This window comes from Nestor notabilis, unplaced genomic scaffold (assembly GCF_000696875.1).
Source record: "Nestor notabilis isolate BGI_N333 unplaced genomic scaffold, ASM69687v1 scaffold4699, whole genome shotgun sequence".
Classification (NCBI taxonomy): domain Eukaryota; kingdom Metazoa; phylum Chordata; class Aves; order Psittaciformes; family Psittacidae; genus Nestor; species Nestor notabilis.
The window spans coordinates 38,814-57,181 of record NW_009944895.1 but is presented as its reverse complement, the minus strand read 5'-3'; the positions used below and the strand labels follow the sequence as shown (position 1 = coordinate 57,181).

The 18,368-nt window shown below is 40.1% G+C and overlaps 1 protein-coding gene across 1 annotated transcript in view; it reads right to left on the bottom strand.

Annotated features, from left to right (window-relative positions):
• The window catches only part of KIAA1549L (KIAA1549-like ortholog), a 62,830-nt gene that overhangs the window by 11,746 nt on the left and 32,716 nt on the right, over positions 1-18,368 (bottom strand). The window contains exons 12-15 of the mRNA XM_010022628.1: positions 14,970-15,148; positions 13,142-13,359; positions 7,693-7,822; positions 1,978-2,325 (exon numbers count right to left, since the gene is read on the bottom strand). Of these exons, the coding sequence (XP_010020930.1) occupies positions 1,978-2,325; positions 7,693-7,822; positions 13,142-13,359; positions 14,970-15,148 (875 nt within the window). The remainder of the gene's footprint in view (positions 1-1,977; positions 2,326-7,692; positions 7,823-13,141; positions 13,360-14,969; positions 15,149-18,368) is intronic.

Here is an 18,368-nt window from a genome sequence, read left to right as displayed (position 1 = left end):
TGTCAGAAGTAATCACAGATGAGATTCAGGACAGACTACACAGGTACCAGGCTCCAGACTGGAACTGACTTTTAAGAAAGGGCAAAAATAAACAACTCTTGGTTTGCAGAGGTAGCATCCTGCCCCATGTAACAACACGCCAGTGCTCAAGTACCTCTCGTTCCCAAAGGTGCTGGAGGGTGTTGCTCATGCCGCAGCTCACCAAGCTGACACCTTCCCTATGTGCCAGCCACCTCACCTCCAGCGCTGCCCGTGGCAGCACCTTCCCCAGGGCTGCTCAGCGGAGATGTGCCAGGCAGGCAAATGGCTGCTCACATGCAGACAGTGGCAGTTCTTCCATGTTTTTCCTACCCACAGGTCACTTCCCACACACATCTCAGCTGGGTATTTTCAATTTCAACCCTCTGTCCCCATCTGAGAACAAGCCAGTACATGGCGTGGTTAAAGTACAGCTTGTATTTGTGAAACTGATACACAGCACGCTATGAATTAACAGCCTTTATCCAAATTCCAGCAGCTCATGCCTATCCACATCTGTGGCCATCGACTATCTGCAGGGGATTTTTTAACACTATCTTCGAAATACCAGAAAGATAAGGAAATGCTTAAAGGTGCTAAACACAGAGATGATTTAGAAGAGTAATCATTTGTATCTGAAGTCTTAGAAAGCAAACAGTGAAGCATCCACCAAAAAAGTATGGCTACCACATAGAAAGAAAAAAAACCCAACAACTTTTTGCCATATAATATTCCTTATTTCATTATAGAAAGATTCTCTGAAGTGCCAAAGTAATTTGATTCCCCATTAGCCGTCTTTTAAGGTTGTAATTGAATTCTAACCATAAAACATGATTATATGCTCTATGAAGTTCATCAGACCAATTTCAAAGTGCCAGAAGTAACCTCTAGCAAGATTTCAGCACCAGCCTGAACCTTTGCAGGCAGTGCCATTGGCTTTCAAATATGTTCAAAATAGTACAGAAACAGCATCCTTTAATGTTGGGGGGGGTGGTTTATGGTCATGGGAGGAAGTCAGAGTTATTTCGAACTGAGGACATTTTTCTGCATTAGCAAAGGACTCAGTCTGAAATGCATTCTTTAAAAAAATACTCATTTCCGACCAAAAAAATGGCTTAAAATGGGCAGTTTTTCACACTGATTTTTATATATGGGCTATTTCTCATGTGAAAGCAACCATCTCTGGTTCAGATTTGTACCTGACATATAAGAAGGAAAATATGTTCTTGAGTTTCACAATACTCTATGTGAGAATTTAGAGGTAGTTTCCCATGCCAAGCGTGTGTGTGCATAATGCTACTGTGACTGCTGTCTTGATACCTACAAAATTCCTTTAACAATTTGCACCCATGGATTTAAGTTCTTAATTCCTTTATTACTTCTGTGAGGTGAGGACATGTGAACCACAACTGGAGGCTAGAAAATGAAGGCTAAAGAGTGATTTACGTAAAGTCAACCAAGACACGTGTGGAATTAAACCAACTTTAGAGTCCCAATAGCTATAACTGCAAGATTGACAGTAACAGCCCGCATTTCAGGTCGCTCCGATTAGTGCACTTGGTTCATTCTCTTGCTCTTCAGTGACGGACCTCGTGCAGAAGCATTGGGTCTTGTGTGTCTACACAGTTTTTCTACAAAACCAGACTGCTTCCTAATATACATTCATGTAAGAGGAGGAGACATGCAGGCAAGTTTTTGATCTGCTGAACAGCCTGGAGCTTAGTGCAGGCTGTTCTTTCAAGCACAGCTTAGACAGGACAACCTTGCTACTAAAATAGATAGGGTCTTCCTGCAAGAGACAGGTATGGGTAAAAATACACATACACACCCCTCTACCCATACTTATTTAACATAAGCGTGGCTTTACATCTGATTTCAAGCATGGAAACAGGGCTACTTCTTTTAAAAATGTGTCTCAGAGCAGCGTATTACAGTATACTAAAGAGAAGTTTCACTTACTGGTCTTGGTAAACTGTACTGATACACTTCTGGTCTGTATGTGGGTACCCACTGTACCCCTGCTCTAGGCCGGGTCATGGTACCAGGCGCACTGGTCACAACCTCGGAGTAGGGCAAGTGCGGTGTGGAGCTGTAAGCCTCCTGCCTGCTCTGTCCTCCATGGCCTGCAGAGGCCAGACTGAAAGCCTCTTCCAGGAGCATGTGCATCTGCTGCCGAACCTCATCGATGGAGGGCTGAGAACTTAAAGTCGAGGTCTCCGAGTGGCCCTTGGCCTGACGGGACCTGGCATAGCCCCGAGGCTCGTTGACACGGTCGACATTAGTTTCTTCTATAATTTCAGGCTCGGTCTGTTGGATGGAATAAAAGCACGTATACGTGAAAAGCTTTACAGGACAGTAATTGTGCTGCTCCACACAAAACATTCTCAAGCACAGATGTAACGTATACAAAGTCAGGAGCTATGACAATGTAGACACATGACAAATACTGCAAAGGAGTTACACACTGCAGGCGAGTATAATTGCCTTTTCTAGCCTGCATTGTTTGCTGCAAAAACTATCAGGGACACTCTGTAGCAGATGAAATCGTCAATGATTCACTTAAAAACAATTAGCATTAATGTTTACATTCTTTTCTTAGTTGATAGTATCAATGGGAGTACAACTGTACCAGGAGGAGCGTGGCTCGCTAAACAGTACCATCACTACGAAGGACCCCTTACAAGGGACCACTTGTTGCAGCTACAGAGACTGAAACTCTATTTCCATTCCCACACAGTAAGATTTCAGGAGAATGAAAGTTTTGGAGTTTTCCTGAACTTTATAACCGAGCGAGGACCACTAACAATGATGCCATGAACTAGATCCTGTCCCCTGCAGAATGCTGACCCAGCTTGGTCATCTTACCTAGCCACCAAACAGTAACTGCACAGAAGTCGATCTAAACCTAATGTAGGAACAATGAATGAAGCACGAACTCTTAATGTTCAGGTAGTACTCGGGCAGCTTAACTGTAACGGTCACTCTGTACAGATAAACACAAACAGAAATCACCCCCTGGATTTTTTTTCCTGTAACTCCAAGACAGAAACAAACATCATATTGTAAGAACTTGACAATAAATACCTAACTTAATCTATATTCTGTAAGACTGATTTTACAGCCTGTAGTTTTAAAAAACACATTTGAAACAGGCAACCTGAAAAAACAACCAATTCTTTCTAATTCTTTAAATATCAGTAAAATGCATTTAAGATGCCAGGATAACTGGCATGAAGAACAGGATATGTGCCTCCTGTATAGTGTGTGGTTAGAATTGTGTTAGCGTTTTAAATAGCCACAAATAAATGAATACAACAGGATATTCTTATTAAAAATTCCAGCACTATCCTAACAATGTATTTGACCACTCTGTAGCTCCTAGTGTGGCATACTTTTTTTCCCCATGTAATAGTGCTTTTCTGCACTTGACTAGATAAGAAACTGGGCCCCCAACTTTTTGCAAGTTATGTATGGTCGTATGTACTATAGGACAGTCATAGTACGTATTTCTTCATTTGCAGTGGAAAATATCAAACTGACTTTCTTCTTCTGTTATCAGCCATTCAAAGAGTTACATGTTAGCCTAGAACCTGACAATTTAAACAAAGTATCTTAGCTGTTACAAGCGTAGTTATATTTTGTACTTAATGAAAATATAGCAGTAAGAAAGGAAAACTATGACAATAATTAATCATTTGCATATTAGAATTCAACCATCATCTATATGATTATAGTTATATAGTATATTATACAAATTCAAAACCACAAACCCAACTCCAGGTTTCCTAAGTGGTACACACTAATACTGGGGGAGGAACAATGTAATGGCAACAAGTTATCTTAAACTGAAAAACTTTGTAGGAAATCTTCAACTAAATAGTTTCCCTGAATTTTCTGCCTGCGTTTTAATTCCATTGTTATTTGTGTTGTTACAGTAAATCAAAATCAGGTAAGTTTTAGAAGCCTGGCTATAAAATGCAATAGTAGTTTCTATGAGTGCAACCAAGAGTCTCTGACATCATATTGTCCCTACTGGATGATTAATAACCATGGTTCTTCTATTCCATCATATCTATAAAAATGTCAGTAAATGGAATCCCACAAGAGACCTGTTAGTGTCCAATGCTGAAATAAATTAGGTTCTCTACTACAACCCCTTGGTGAAGCTGTTAGGCTTCTACAGAGTGTCTAAAATATCTCTTATGAATAAAGAATGCATATTAGCAGTCAACATTAAGTCAACTTTGATTTATCCATATCAAAGTTGTCATGAAGATTTTGGAGGAGACAGGTGATCATTACTTTTCCTCAAGTTTTAAAATTTATTTCAGTTCATCCTGTCACTTTCTGATGTATGTCATTTGCTTTCCTATCAGTTGAAACATGTAAGTATCATAAATAGATGTCATTGTACATTAACATTACCATTACAAAAATTCAGATATTGTTCATACACAGTTACTGTATAAAACAAGCGATTGGAATTACATGAAGAAGGAAGCAATAATCCTGTACAGAGACAGACTTTATACACTTCTGGCATAACTCTGCTGCTGCAACTGTGTCAGTAGAATTCTTCATGTGGACATTAATCCATTGAATTTTTTGAGGAGTTTCATTAATTTAACTATGCCAATAAAATTATGCCTGTAAATTCTTCTGCAGATTGATCCGAGGTACATATTATGAGGCCATTTTCTTCCTTTGACACGAAAACCAGCCTACATATTTTCTGCCGTAGTACAAAGCTCATTAGCAGTCTAGAGGTTCTAGATCTTTTCTTTGTAGCACATGGTCTACTCACAATGGTCTGTGAACATGTTGGAAGTCATAAACATGTTGATAAAGTCTCCTTAATCTGCTTTCTAGGTGAAGATGATGATAGTAAACCCTGTTGGGATTATTTAAAATGGAAAGATACATATTGTTCAATAATAAACTATTTATAAGGGTGCTTTAAAGGCAAATAATATACTCAGAACAAACAGTATGTAACTATTGGCCTGTCTGTTTTTTAGCTCTAGAAACAGAACTATGATTCAGAGAAATAGCACAAAAAATCATTATATGGAATGAAATAGTATCAGAAAACCATAATTGAAGTGCTAGAAATTGTTTATGTGATGGGAACCAAAAATACATTAATAAAAAATCAGTAGTGTGGAATGGCAGATTTCTGAGCTCTCACTTCCCTCTCCTATTTAAAAAGCAAAGTAAAATCATGCAGATCATAGACTCTTGTGATTTGGTTGTGCACACGAGTCTAGCAGTTCTTCAGGAGTTTTCTTAAAGGATCTGAGGGATCTTAGTCTCCTTAAAATAAAATAAACCATTTTTCATTGTTGGGAAGATAAACCTCAACACGTAACCTGGGCATGCTGGTAACAGCCAAAAAAACCGCCAACACCTCCCCCCGCGCCAAAAAAAAACCCCAAACAAAAAACCCCAAACTCAACAACAATGAAACAACAAGCAAATGAGAACCCCAATAATTTGTTAATCTGTAAAAAATTCTCATTACTTGGTTCATGAATTTAATTATTTGGAACTGCTTCTAAAATAAGTATTGCTGTTCTTTGGCAGGACTTGCTGCTAAGTAACATACTGGGAGGAAAAGGTTAGCAAGAGCCTGAGTGGTCTGGAATCTTTGGGACAACAAAGTAGATGTCAGAAAACAATACCAGATGTTACCAGACGAAAAGGAAAGGATAGAAGACTCAGAATAAAATCCAGCACTTTTTCAGAGCCCTTTCCCACCCATTTTCAGAGGTCAGATTTCCAGAGGTGTTTAGCTGCATAACTGGTGAGATCCGTATGAATTCCGTGCATGAATATGGATAGGAGCCTGCCTGTGGGTATCAAGGAGTCTAAGCCTGTCAGGCACTAGGCACAGCTTGAGGAGCCTCAGACAGGAGTTAGGGAAACGAGCCCACGCTGCAAGTGGAGGCTTGGGAACTAAATTTCAACATCCTCTCCCATTTCCCCCGGGAATTTTTCCACTTTCAGGTGAGAAATACATTCAGAATTAGAAGAGGTGCACTGCAGTGAAACTGCAGCACACCAGGGAAATGGAATTTCATGTGAGTGACCAGTAAAAACACTGTGCCATGGACAGCTCACCCGGCTGCAGCAACGGAAGAACGGCGAAAGCAAACTCGTGTGTGGTGTGCACAGAGCTTAGAGTTTATCACGACTTTTAGAATATTTCAGAATCTGCATAAACTCATTAATCTGCTTTCAAGGATTTAAACAAATTTTCCTTAAAATATACTTTCTAGAGAGTATATATAATATACTGACTTACATTTTAAAAACCTTCTGCTAACTATTTATAGCATATTAATTTTGAACTAATAACAGGAGGCCATGCCTGCTCCCTGAATGTTTTCAACTTTAATTTCAGGAAAATATCACCTGTGAAAAAACAGCTTTTATTAGTGTATTAAAAAATTCCCTTGCTTTCTTGAAACATGATTTTCAGGATACTGAAGGAAGGCTGGCTTGACAGTGTTTTTATCTAAGAACGTTTGAAAAATAAAGGAAATATTGGGAGGAAATCTTCTTTTTGCAAAATGTAAAACCTATTTCAACAGGTTATGCCTTTCTTTTTCCAGGCTACGGTGATGTATTCTGGTGCCTCAAAGCAGTGCACCAGTTATCTCACTCACACGGCACAACAGGACTCATACAATCTGATGGAAAGCATCCCCATGCAGGAAATCATTTAAGAAATATGACATCAACAACATGCCCTGAAGAATTCTGTAAAGGATTTAAACTTCCTTTGGCAAATCCCCAGACCTTGGTACATTCCTTCACCTTGCTAAAAATGCATCCCTGGCAGCTGAGAGAGTTGACAAAGTGCTCGTTCCTCCACAGAGTTGAGAGGATGAACTTCCTTATTTTCCAGAATGATTCGACCTTTTCTAGGGACCGATCTTCAGGGATTGCTGAGCTGCAGCATTTTATTTACGTGACAAAGGACTGAAAAATTCTACATTACCCCAGTGTGGGGGCTATTTTTATCCTCATTCTGGATGCACACAGTGTCAGCCTGCACCCAGTGTGTGTTGAGACTGCACCAGACAACTTGTCTGCTTTGTGTTGGCTGCATGAGACCCTTGGGCCATAAACCAGCATCTCCTCTGGCTGGTATTGACATTTATCTATGCAAAACTTTCCCCGTTCTGACACAGTAAGAGGACAACATCTGTTCCTAGGGGATTTCCACAAAACACTGACATCTGGATTTCAGTAAAATTCCCAGAAGCTGGTTGTTCGTTCTTCTGATTCAAGAGAGCAGCACCAGGGCTGCAGAACAAACAGAAGATTTTAGTTGCCATGAAAAAACACCAAGCCCAGTATCATGTCAGTGACTGTACACTTAAAAGAACTATATAAATTCAAAATTCAATACTTTGGCAAATAAGGAGTTTCGGGGCAAATGTTTTGTTTGCATTTCAGACTGAAAATAATGTACAGCTGTAACATACATGAGAGAGTCTGTGCTCTGAGTATCCTGAGCTTTTTTCAGGATGTTGAGTGCACACGAAGTACTGTAATGTTAAATACCCAGTGCCACTCTGGCTTGTAGCTTACCAATAGTTTCCTGGGTTTAGGAGTAAGTTAAGACCTTGCTGAGAAAATTTCATTACATATATCTGATAAACTCACGTCATATCCGCTGTTACGGATTCCCCGCCTAGGTCTTTCTCGAGTCACAAGAAGATCCATCTCAGTTTCTCCTGGGCTAGGACTGTTCAAAGACTGCCTGCTTCTGTATACAGAGTTCTTCAGTGGTTGCCTAGAAAATGTGAAACAAGAAAACAGCAAAATTAAAAGAAAACAAAAAAGAAACCAAGAAAACAGTAAAATTGAAAGAAAACAAAAAAGAAATGGGCAGCAGTTTTCAATACTTACCTTTATTCTAATATGATGGGGTTTATAATAGTGCCACTTAATCATAGGCTATTCTATCTATGTATATGTAAGTGATAAAAATCAGTAACATTATTCAAGAGATCATTAATTTTGTTTACTCTTTAAAAAAAATAAAGACACATAAAAGACATGGACATCATATGCGGAAGCTTTTCAGATTAAGTATGTCCCAGGAAGATATCAGAACCATTTTGATCTCAGGTGATATGATTCAAATTCATAAAAAATAAATAGGTGCTATTATAAAAACAAATCATAGGACCTTCCACACACTCAGCTGAGGAGCAGGGATTTTGGTTGCTGATCCTGAGCACCGAGAAAGGAGCAGAATAACTCTCCACTGAAACAAATGTCCAGCAAAGTGAACAGGAAGAGGCAGGAGTGGGAGGGAACTGCTTGCAAGATGCTGTTTTAAGTAGCCAGTTTGGTTACTGGCCACAGCTTTTTCAGAGAACTGTGCTCCCTGGGATTAAACTGCTTCCAGCTGGGGAGCACTGGGGCAAAGGCATCCCCGGGTGTTGAGCCTTCACCACTGTATGCTTAGAAGCAAGGGGAAGCAAATGTAATAGAAAAACAGCCAATAGCTCAATACCCAAAATAGACTGTAATCTTTCCAGTGCAACCATTTCTTCCCTTGTTGGTTCTACAAAACCAAATATAGCTTTCCTCTGTAAGATACATATCCCTGCATAAACGCTTCAGGAGCATTTGCCAAATCATGATATGGGAACTTGATTCTTCATCAAGCTGCATCTTTTAAGAAGGCTTCATCTAAACTAGAAAAGTTTAGGTGATGTTGTTCTTATAGTGTATCTGATCATTAGTCATTTTCTTGCATACCCCAGCGAAGCGCTCATCCTCCCCTTGTAGGTCAGTAACAGATCAAATAATGGCATGACAGCTTCATTTATTAACACAGCAATCACAGTGTTGTTATATAAAGTTATCTTTGCCTAGTTATACTATTTTTCTGCTCTGTATAGTTATTCTTTTCAAAATATTAAAAGTAGATACATGCTGGGATATATTGTCTCTTCCTCTGGCACTTGAAGCCAGCAATTCTTAACTAACCCTCATAGACTGACTGGAAACATACACTTATTCCTTATTTTCTCAAGGTTGTCTTGGGTAGCTGGTACTACTCAAGTAGCGGTGTTGTAGTAACAAGAAGTGGTGGTGTTGGTGTGTGTCAACATTATTTTAGGCAGTTATTCATGAGAAGTAAAAACATTCTTAGTGCAGCACATTCATCCAGGTACACTTTTACATTAGAAAAGTCAAAAATATTACAAGTATTTTTGCCGCTGAATAGAACTTTAGCAAAAGACTGCTGCCGTGGTAGTGGGTTCAACACAGTGGTGGCATGATTTTGAGGCTACAGCAAGGGAGGTTTTCAAAGGCACAGCATAACAGCCTCAGTCATAACTGATAAATCTGTGGGAATCACAAAAGAGTTGAAAGGGGCTATTGAAGGTAGGAGGCTCAGGTAACTTTTCCAACATTCTCCTATGCTTGCCAGGTAACTTGACAGAAAATGCAATCTCATGCTAAGATTTGATTGAAGGGCAAAAAATGCTTGCATTAAGTGAGATGAGCCTGTGGCTGAGAGCTCTGAGTTAATAAGTGGTGTAAAAATAAGGTCTTCGGAGTTTGAAATGTTTGGGACTGCCTGAATAATTACAGAGAGATCTACTACAGTATTTCAGCTATTGGAAAGCCTAGCAAAACTTCTGTAAGTGACATAAGAGGAAATCACATTAAGTAGCCTGTTCCATTGAGCAATTGTGAAGACTTCATGGTTTAACATCTTAAGAACCATCAGTGAAATGAAACGACAATACAGTCCGAATTAATTCACTGGTAAGTGATGATTCTTCAGATATTAGAGATATGCTTAACAGAATTTTTTGCCTTGACAGATTAGAGCAGCAGAAACGGGTTTGCAGAAATGCAGAAAGACAGACCTCTACATGACCAGACTGGATAAAACACAGGACAAAAAAATACCAGTTTTACACTTCTGATTAAACTAAGTATTCAGACACATACTTAATTTTAAGGCAACTTTCAAAAACTTCTGTGTGACTTTTAATCACAGATCTTTACGCACACGTTTGAAAGTCCCAAATGCACTGCCAAAGCAGAAGGCAAGCAGAGGCTTTGGAATAAATTTCACCTATAAAAATATTATTGAATAAAGTGCCTTATCTTGTTTCTTTCAAGACTATGTGGTCAGTCAGGTCTGACAACCTTTATGTTCCTACATTAAGGGTCTCTAGAATTTCGTACATGTTTTACAATAGGTCCATAAATACTTAGTTGATGCAGTTGTGATATATTTTTTAAGGGATTCAAGTATACAGCTCTCTAATACACGCAGATTCTTGGTCTGATTTAAAACTATTAAAGAAAATCCCAGAATAGTTCATATCATCAGAAGGCTCTTAAAAATTGCCTTGAGATTGCCAATTAGCTCATTTAAGAGGGTTTTATGAATGGGAAAGGAGGTATGAACGCTAACAACTGGCATTCAAAAAGGGTTAGCAAGTGCCTTTTGGGAACAACCAGAATGTTTTAAAACAGAAATTTTTTGGTACAGAAGACTCCCGAGGTACCAGGAGCACACAAAGCTGTTTGTTCTTGAACCAATCAAATTATTTAGTAGCAATGTCTTGAAAATCACTTTTAAATACAATCTAAAACAAATCCAAACTGTAAAGGTGATCTTGAGTAATGTAATCAACTGCACCTTTATCTTCTGATGTGTTCTGGAAATGCTGTAGTAATGTGATTTAAGTTAGTGGAATACATGCAAAACACAAAGGAGTATAACAGACCTTCTCTCTAGAAACCAAGAAATCTTTTACTTAATAAAATAATAGCACTCCTAAGTGCTATTATTAAAAGGAAAAAAAAAAGAAAAAAGAAAAAAAACCCCTATTTTTCCAGGTTTTAATTGCTGTAGCTGTAATGATATAAACAATGATTCAATGCAGAAAAAGTCAGAAATCAAATCTTTTTAATTTTATGCTAGCCTAGATCGTTTTAAAAGCAATTTTATTTCATTACAGGAATACAATTGTATTGATTCATAAACCCACTTTGCCTTGTAGTATTATTCAAGGTTTTCCTCCAGCAGTGTGCTGGTTTAGCCATCTTGTTTCTAGTTAGAAAAATGAAGACAATAATGCTGTTATGTGTGTTACACCATATCAAGTTCAGTTCCAAGTCTTAGTATAGAAATTTTAGCTAGACTTTGGGACTGATTTGTTTGCAAACATCTGCAACATCTGTGAAGTTCATTAAATGCTTTGTGTCTTCACACAAAGCATCAGAAATTATTCTTCTCTCTTCCTATGCAGGGACAGAGACTGTGTATTTAACAAGTAAATCTGGCAGTCAGTCTTTTATGGTTCAGCTACACGATGCAATCATTCCTCTAAAGCAGTATACCTGCCTTCAAGCAGTTTATATCGTGCCAGTGATCGCTATCTCAAATAGTCTATGACAGATTTACACAACACATTGGAAAGCACGCAGAAAAAATGTATTCCCGGACCTTTCAGTACATTGGCACATGAACAAACAAACATCAGTATACTGAACAAAAAGCAGATGGCTAGCATTAAAGCTTCATGTGTCATGTTTTAAACATTTCCTACATGGCATGTGATGCATAATAAACATCCAAAGTAACATAAGTCCTTCACTATGTGTGCAGCACATGATCATACCAATGTTTCTACTGTTCCATCTTTACCTTCTGGACAGACCATGCAGAGAGAGCAGGACTTCTGTGGGATCAGTGTTTTACCTTTTCAGTGTATTTGGAGCAGTTTATTCACCCCACACTGGAAAACTGCACAAGGAAATGATGCCCCAGACCCTCCAGCAAGAACATAACATACAGTTAAGCCAGCATCTTTTTTCTTCATTGACCAGCAAAACCCTGGGAAATGGCCCATCAAGGGCAGTATCCCGCAGTCATTTAACTCTAGACCTGTTGAAGTTCATCTGGTCACAGCTTTTGCCCATATTCTGAGCCAACACTGCTTTTATATTTCCCATTACAGTCTTCTTCATCTCTGTGCCCCAAGGGTAATTGCTGAAGTTGCACTGTGTGCAAAGACTGTGTCACCACCAATGCTTCGACTGCAGTCATGATTTGTGCTCATAGGAAAGACTTGACCTGAACTGCCCAGGAGATGGGTTGCAAGAATGTGCCTCCAGGCATGAGGGCCATTTCCAGAGGAAATGTAATTCAGTATCCCTTTTTCTCTCATGGATCGGCTGCTACTGGTCCCTCAAGAACCAGCGCCCTCATAGTGTGAGGTTCAGTGGCAAACACTCTTACAATCCTTCACACCTCCACCACCCCTAAGGAAGAGGAATCTGTATCCTGTGCTAGTCCTGGGGTAGGACTGGTATGATCGCCTCTTCAATGTGCCAACTTGTGTTTCAGAGAACACCAGCAACAGAGCAGGTCCACCCACAAGCTCAGGCAGAACCAGGATGTGCACTCCCCCCTCGTTTCTAAAATGGGGAGATGAATGCTACTGGTGCGCCATCCTCAAAAGACAGTGAAGTGTTAATCAGACATTAGCACTGTTATACAATATGCCAGTTTCACATCACAGATAAGCAACTTACGAATTTCTCCGTAAAAGGCACAGGAAGATCACCAGTTGCAGGTATAAATGCAACCTTACAGACACCATCCCTGCAGGACATACTGAAATACAGGGACAACATACTGGTTGTGTTCTTGTATGCCTACTGTAATATATTCAGATAAAAATAATGACAAAATAACGGCACCACTGAACTTTGGGAAAGAGCAAATTCAGGTGCTAACTTCCTCGCTTTAGTTCACTCTAAGAACATGACTACCACTTTTTCTTTGTACCTGACTTGGAAAATGACTCCCAAGAACTTGCTACAGCCCCTTGCCTTATTTTTTTTTGTCTTTCCATTTCTTTCTTTTTAAACACATTGCAGCTTCACCAGGTGACATACTTTCATAAATAATCATGGGTTATATGAATTTCCTTCATAAAGTGGGAGGGACCAGCTGAGCACATAACAAACAGTTGGTTCATTAAGAAAAACCCCTTTGATTCCCTACAACCTCTGGACACCAACTTTTTCTCCAAGACAAAAAACTGCATATAAAAAGACTCACCTGTTCTTTGGCTCAGCAAACGGGGACGAGACATCTGCATCTGGATCCAAAATGTGGTCAAGTTCTTTCTGGTTTTTTTCATACATCCTTTTTCTGTCTGTCAGCCCCTTGTTATTATCAACCTGTGGGAAATCATAGTACCCCTTCCTCTTGGCTTTCAAGCGCAGTTTGTTGCGGTAATGTTCTATATCGGACTTCTGCTTCAAAGCCTTGTTCACCTAAAAGGCAAAAAGATGTTGAAAGGATGGTGCTGGGCTGGCTACTTCCAAACAACGTGGTCGGAGCATGTTTGATGCGCTGCATGTGTCATTTTACAGAGCGCATCTTGCACCACACAGTGCCATCTGCAAGCAGTGAGGAACTGCAAGTGAACAGAGTTGCTGCATTTTTATGGCTTGGCAGATGGTTAAATAATTTTAGCCTAAAAAATATGTACCATTACAACAGTGACTCAGATACACCCACTGAAGAAAACCACTGATGATGTTAGCCAATTGTTGTGACCTAAGACAGTGCATGCTTTTGGGCACCACAGGGAGGACTCACTGATGAGAACTCTTCCAGAACTCTTCCAGGGTAAGCAGAGAGAGACATTACCCTTGACTACACAAAACCCTAAGTAAGTCATCACTAATGACTGGGGAAGAATTCCTGTGAAATATTGTCATATGTTCCTTTTATTATTACACTTCCTTACACATCTGTTATGGGGCCCTGTCAGTGACAAGACCCTTAAATAAACTGATGTTTAGTCTGACCCAGTAGAGGTCAGGTCCCATGATGTTCCCAAGTATTGAGAAGATTTCTCTCCTGCTTCAAATGGTTAGTTACATGGAAATGAGCCAAAACACTTACTTGGACTCTGTGCTTCCAGAGTCTTCTCACAAATTTCAAATGTATGTACATGAGAGCACACAGCACCAAATGTGCCATCCTGCTGACTTACAGAAAATAGATGCGGAAATCTAAACAAAACTTTCTTCAAGTTTGGGAACCATGGGGCACATCAGGGCTTAAAATACAAGTATGAAATGGAGCACAACAGACTGCTCTAATCCAGGCCCACATGGGAAGCCCTCCTTTTCACTTTTAAACAGCATCAGGCAGATTCTGGCTGATCTTTAAATCACTGCTGCAGTGAGTTTACAAACAAGACACCACTCTGGCTTGTCCCCATTATGTTCAACAACTATATCAAAGCCTCAGTCCTCTGTAAATTAGCCAGTCTTGAGTAAATCTACATAAAAACATAAATAATCGAACTCCAACCAGTGTTGGAACCAAAACACGGTTTTTGGCCAGCATCTGGATCAGACACTTGTACCATTCCACTTTGTTCCCCGGAAACAGTTTCCTCTGTGCATCCCTCTGTGCACAGGCTGGAGTGCAGGCTGAGCAAAGCCATGGTCCTGCTGCACCCCTTCTTGCTCTGAATGAGATGCATTGCTCAGTATAGAAAGATCAGCTTGGCACCCAGGTGATCTATATACATTTCCATGCTCGGCCACAGAATTCATGAAGACAGCGATTTTATTCTGCTCTTGGCCTTCATTACTCATTTTGTTAAAAAGAATATGATAGAAGAGAAGGATATTGGGAAGGTAGGAATATAGAAAATTGCCTCTTCCAAGGTTACATGCATTCATAGGTGCATTGTGAAAGAGCAGATCTTAAATTCACAGATCTCTGAGCCTGCAATGCTAATGGGACGTTATATAGCATCAGCGTGAAAACCTCCTGCTGGTCCTCAAGTCTAGCAGGCTTCAGATTGTTTCACCTGTGGATGTAGCCAAAGAAACAGCTGGAGACATTATTGGACAGCCCTTACCTCTCCATTAATGATGGCAGATTCCTGGCTCCTGTCTGATGCAGCCTGAACCGCAGGTAGAGCCACAGGTTTGATTGCTATCAACTGCACCGATCCCGAAGAGGTGTCGAAGGGGTCAATGGCAGATTTGGCAACGTTATCAAAGAGAATGCCTCCTTCCTCTTCATCACTTATGGGCACTAAAGCACATAAAACTTATTCAGCATAAAGACACAGCTATTTTTACTTCATGTTCAAGGTGAAATTCAGTGAGCACATGCTTTAGATTAATGATGTGCTCAGTACACTTGAGGAGCACACCTGGAAGACCTTTACACTGGAAAAACTCCCATTAAATTACAGACAGGTAAACCATTAAAATTTATTAAGAGACAGGAGAAGGCTTCTGAAAAACATCTTGAAAATCAAATGGCATGGCAAAGTATCTTTACTTTTACATTTCTACGTAAATGCATAACTCAACAACTGGGTCCTTTCTCCTCCTCATTTTGTTTGTAAGCCTGCATTGCCTTGTCAGCTGTTGAATCTTAAACCCTTTATCCTCATTTTGAAATAGAATGACTCTAAAGCACAAGCATGTATTCTACAAAGAAACCCTTGCAAACATTTTTGAAGGATTATGCTATTAGAGGGAAGAATATTTGCTCCATCTCCTAACTGACAGGAGCAGAGATGCTTTGCTAAAGAACAAAGTGGTCTGCTCTAAATTTATTTCCTCTGAAAATACACTCCGGTTTAATATTTAATCACTGCACAAATTATAATGGACTTGTATAAACTCAGCAGTTTAGACAGCCAATGATGTTGGTAAGAAAATATTTGACAGTGTGTAACACAAAATATGAAGCCCCTGAGTAAGCTCATTATCTTTCTGCCTATACTCGGCATGAACTGGAGTTGACACCACTTGAGTGTTTGAGAAATACATGGGTTAAATCACTCTGTCATTAAATATTGTCCCTCTAGCTCCATGGAACTGCCCAAATACGATAGAGTCTTTAGTGGGTCTGAAATCCCTTCGTCCCTCCTGGGGCTGTTCAAACACTGAATTTGTACAGGCTCACAAACCTGGCTCAGTGAAATCAACTGCTGGACTCCCCCTGATGATCATGCTGCCAAAGATCAGCAAAAGCAGACAAACAAAGAGATGCCTGCCTGTGACAGGCTGCATGTGAACAGGAAGGCTTTTATACCACAACAAGTATATAAGTGAAGCGTGGACATTCTTCTCTGGAGACATTCTGAATCAGTTCAGTTCTCATGTAAGCCACCAGATGCAGTTCTGGAAGATGAGTCTTGTCTGCGGTTCACCACTGAAACTTCCATGCTACCTTAACAAGGTACCTCTGCTGTGACACAGCCATCTCTAAGAGAGAAAAAGTGTCTGAATTGTGTTTTTCACCAACAAAGATGGTGTCTCATAATAATTACAGCTTAGGTGAGCCTGGATAGTATCTCATCAGTGATCTAAGTACCAAGAAGTTGTGGAATCCCTTCTCCTTGGTTGCCTGTCTCCACATCTGCCTGAGCCAGACATACCCAAAACCCCTGGCTAAGCATCAACTTCCAAAACATGATTCTTTCCCAGCACTGTCTGTGTACCCTATAGCAAGCAGAAAGCACCAAGAAGCGTCGCTGCATTTCCTCCCCAGTGTTTCAGGACTGCACTTGACAAGACCTCATCGGTGACCGCCAGGTACCCACAGAGAGTATGAATAGCTACAGAAGTGTGGGTTGTCTCTTCAGGCCCCATTTCAGGATCAGAAACCAAGTTTTGCTTAATTAAACAGGATTCCTCTGGTTTGAAGACTCATTAAAGAAAAGAAAAGAAAAATTAAGAGTAAAGAGAATTGGGAATCAGAGATGACAGCTACTTCTGATATGCTAACACCAAAGAGCACCCTCAGTATCAGCCCTCTCACTGGTTAGCACATCTATATCTACTACAGTGCTATTGGCATGAAGATAATAGCCAATGAACCTAGAAATCGGAAGTATATTCCACCTTAACTTAGCATTTGTTCACTAATTGGCATTTATAAAAGTGGGGGGGTTTTTTCCACTGCCCTTTTTTTCACTGACGGGTGATAAAGAGAGTCTGTGATTTTCAGCTACTGGCAAGTGAACCATAAACAAGTAGTATGGGAATTTTAATATTTCTTCTGCCTCTTTCCATGATAATTTTCAGCAAGCATTTATAACCTGGTTGAATCACAGCAGTTTGGAAACCAAAGGGAGCCCAGCAGAAAGTGGGAGCTCTGGAGTGTTTGTTTCTGCTGTGTCTCCCTGCCCCAGGCCTGTCCACCCAGCCAAACCCCTCAGTGGGCAAGCAGCTGGCAGGCAGGGGAAGCTTCAGAAAACTGCACAGGTATTCTTTACAATCACTCACAATAAGCATATAGCAACACAGATTTCATAGAATTACAGTATGGTTAGGGTTGAAAGCACCTTAAGATCATTTAGTTCCACTCCACCTGCCACAGGCATGGACACAATGCTTTCAATTTCTGCCTTTAAATAAACGCATACCAACATTATTATGGATTCATTGTTCTACTCTTGCTTGCATTGTCTACATGCACACATAGCAAGAAGTTCAGCAGCAGAAAAGGGGGAAAAAAAGCCTTAATCACCTACTTAACAGTAATTTCCCATGTCTGAAACATCTTGTGCTAGGTATCTCATGCCACATGATCCACTGAGACTGAATTACTCTTCCTAATCTTCCTGTGACCAAAGCATATGATCTATCCAAAGAAATAATTTATTTAGGTTGATTGCTAATTGCAGTGAAGATCAGTGTAGCACCGGGTTTTTGAAGAGCAGGACTATCGCGGAAGCTTTATCTCCACATCACTGCGGCAGTCAGAATACAAGGTTTGACAGATTAAAGCTGCTTCAGGGATGCTAGCCTCAGATTCGGGTGCAGCTCTGCACTACTGCCAGCAAGGAATGCCAGCAGGTGGTGCCACTGGTCCTCCAACCAGCTGGAAAGGGGCTGTGGAACTGTGGCTCTGAGCAGTTAAGGACCGGTTAGACAGGTGGAACAGTCTATTTTTATCTAGTTATTAATTGATATTAAAAAAAATATGTACTTTTGTCAACCTAAGATTTCAATATGAAGGCCATCCAGGATTTCTTCTCTTCTGTCTTTCCCCCCTCCTTGTCTTTCGTCCCCCTCTCCCAAATCAAAATATGTTGGGAGAAAAACAGGACTGAAATACTTACCTGTAAAAAAAACAGTAAGGAAATTTAAATTACCTGTGGATCAGGTAACCTTATAGCAAAATACCTGAAACAAAGATATGTGCTGTCCTGCTCAGAAGCAACAATCAGACCGATCTTGGAAGTCCTCAGGAAAAGAATGACATCTCTGAGGACCTCTGATGATCTTAAGGT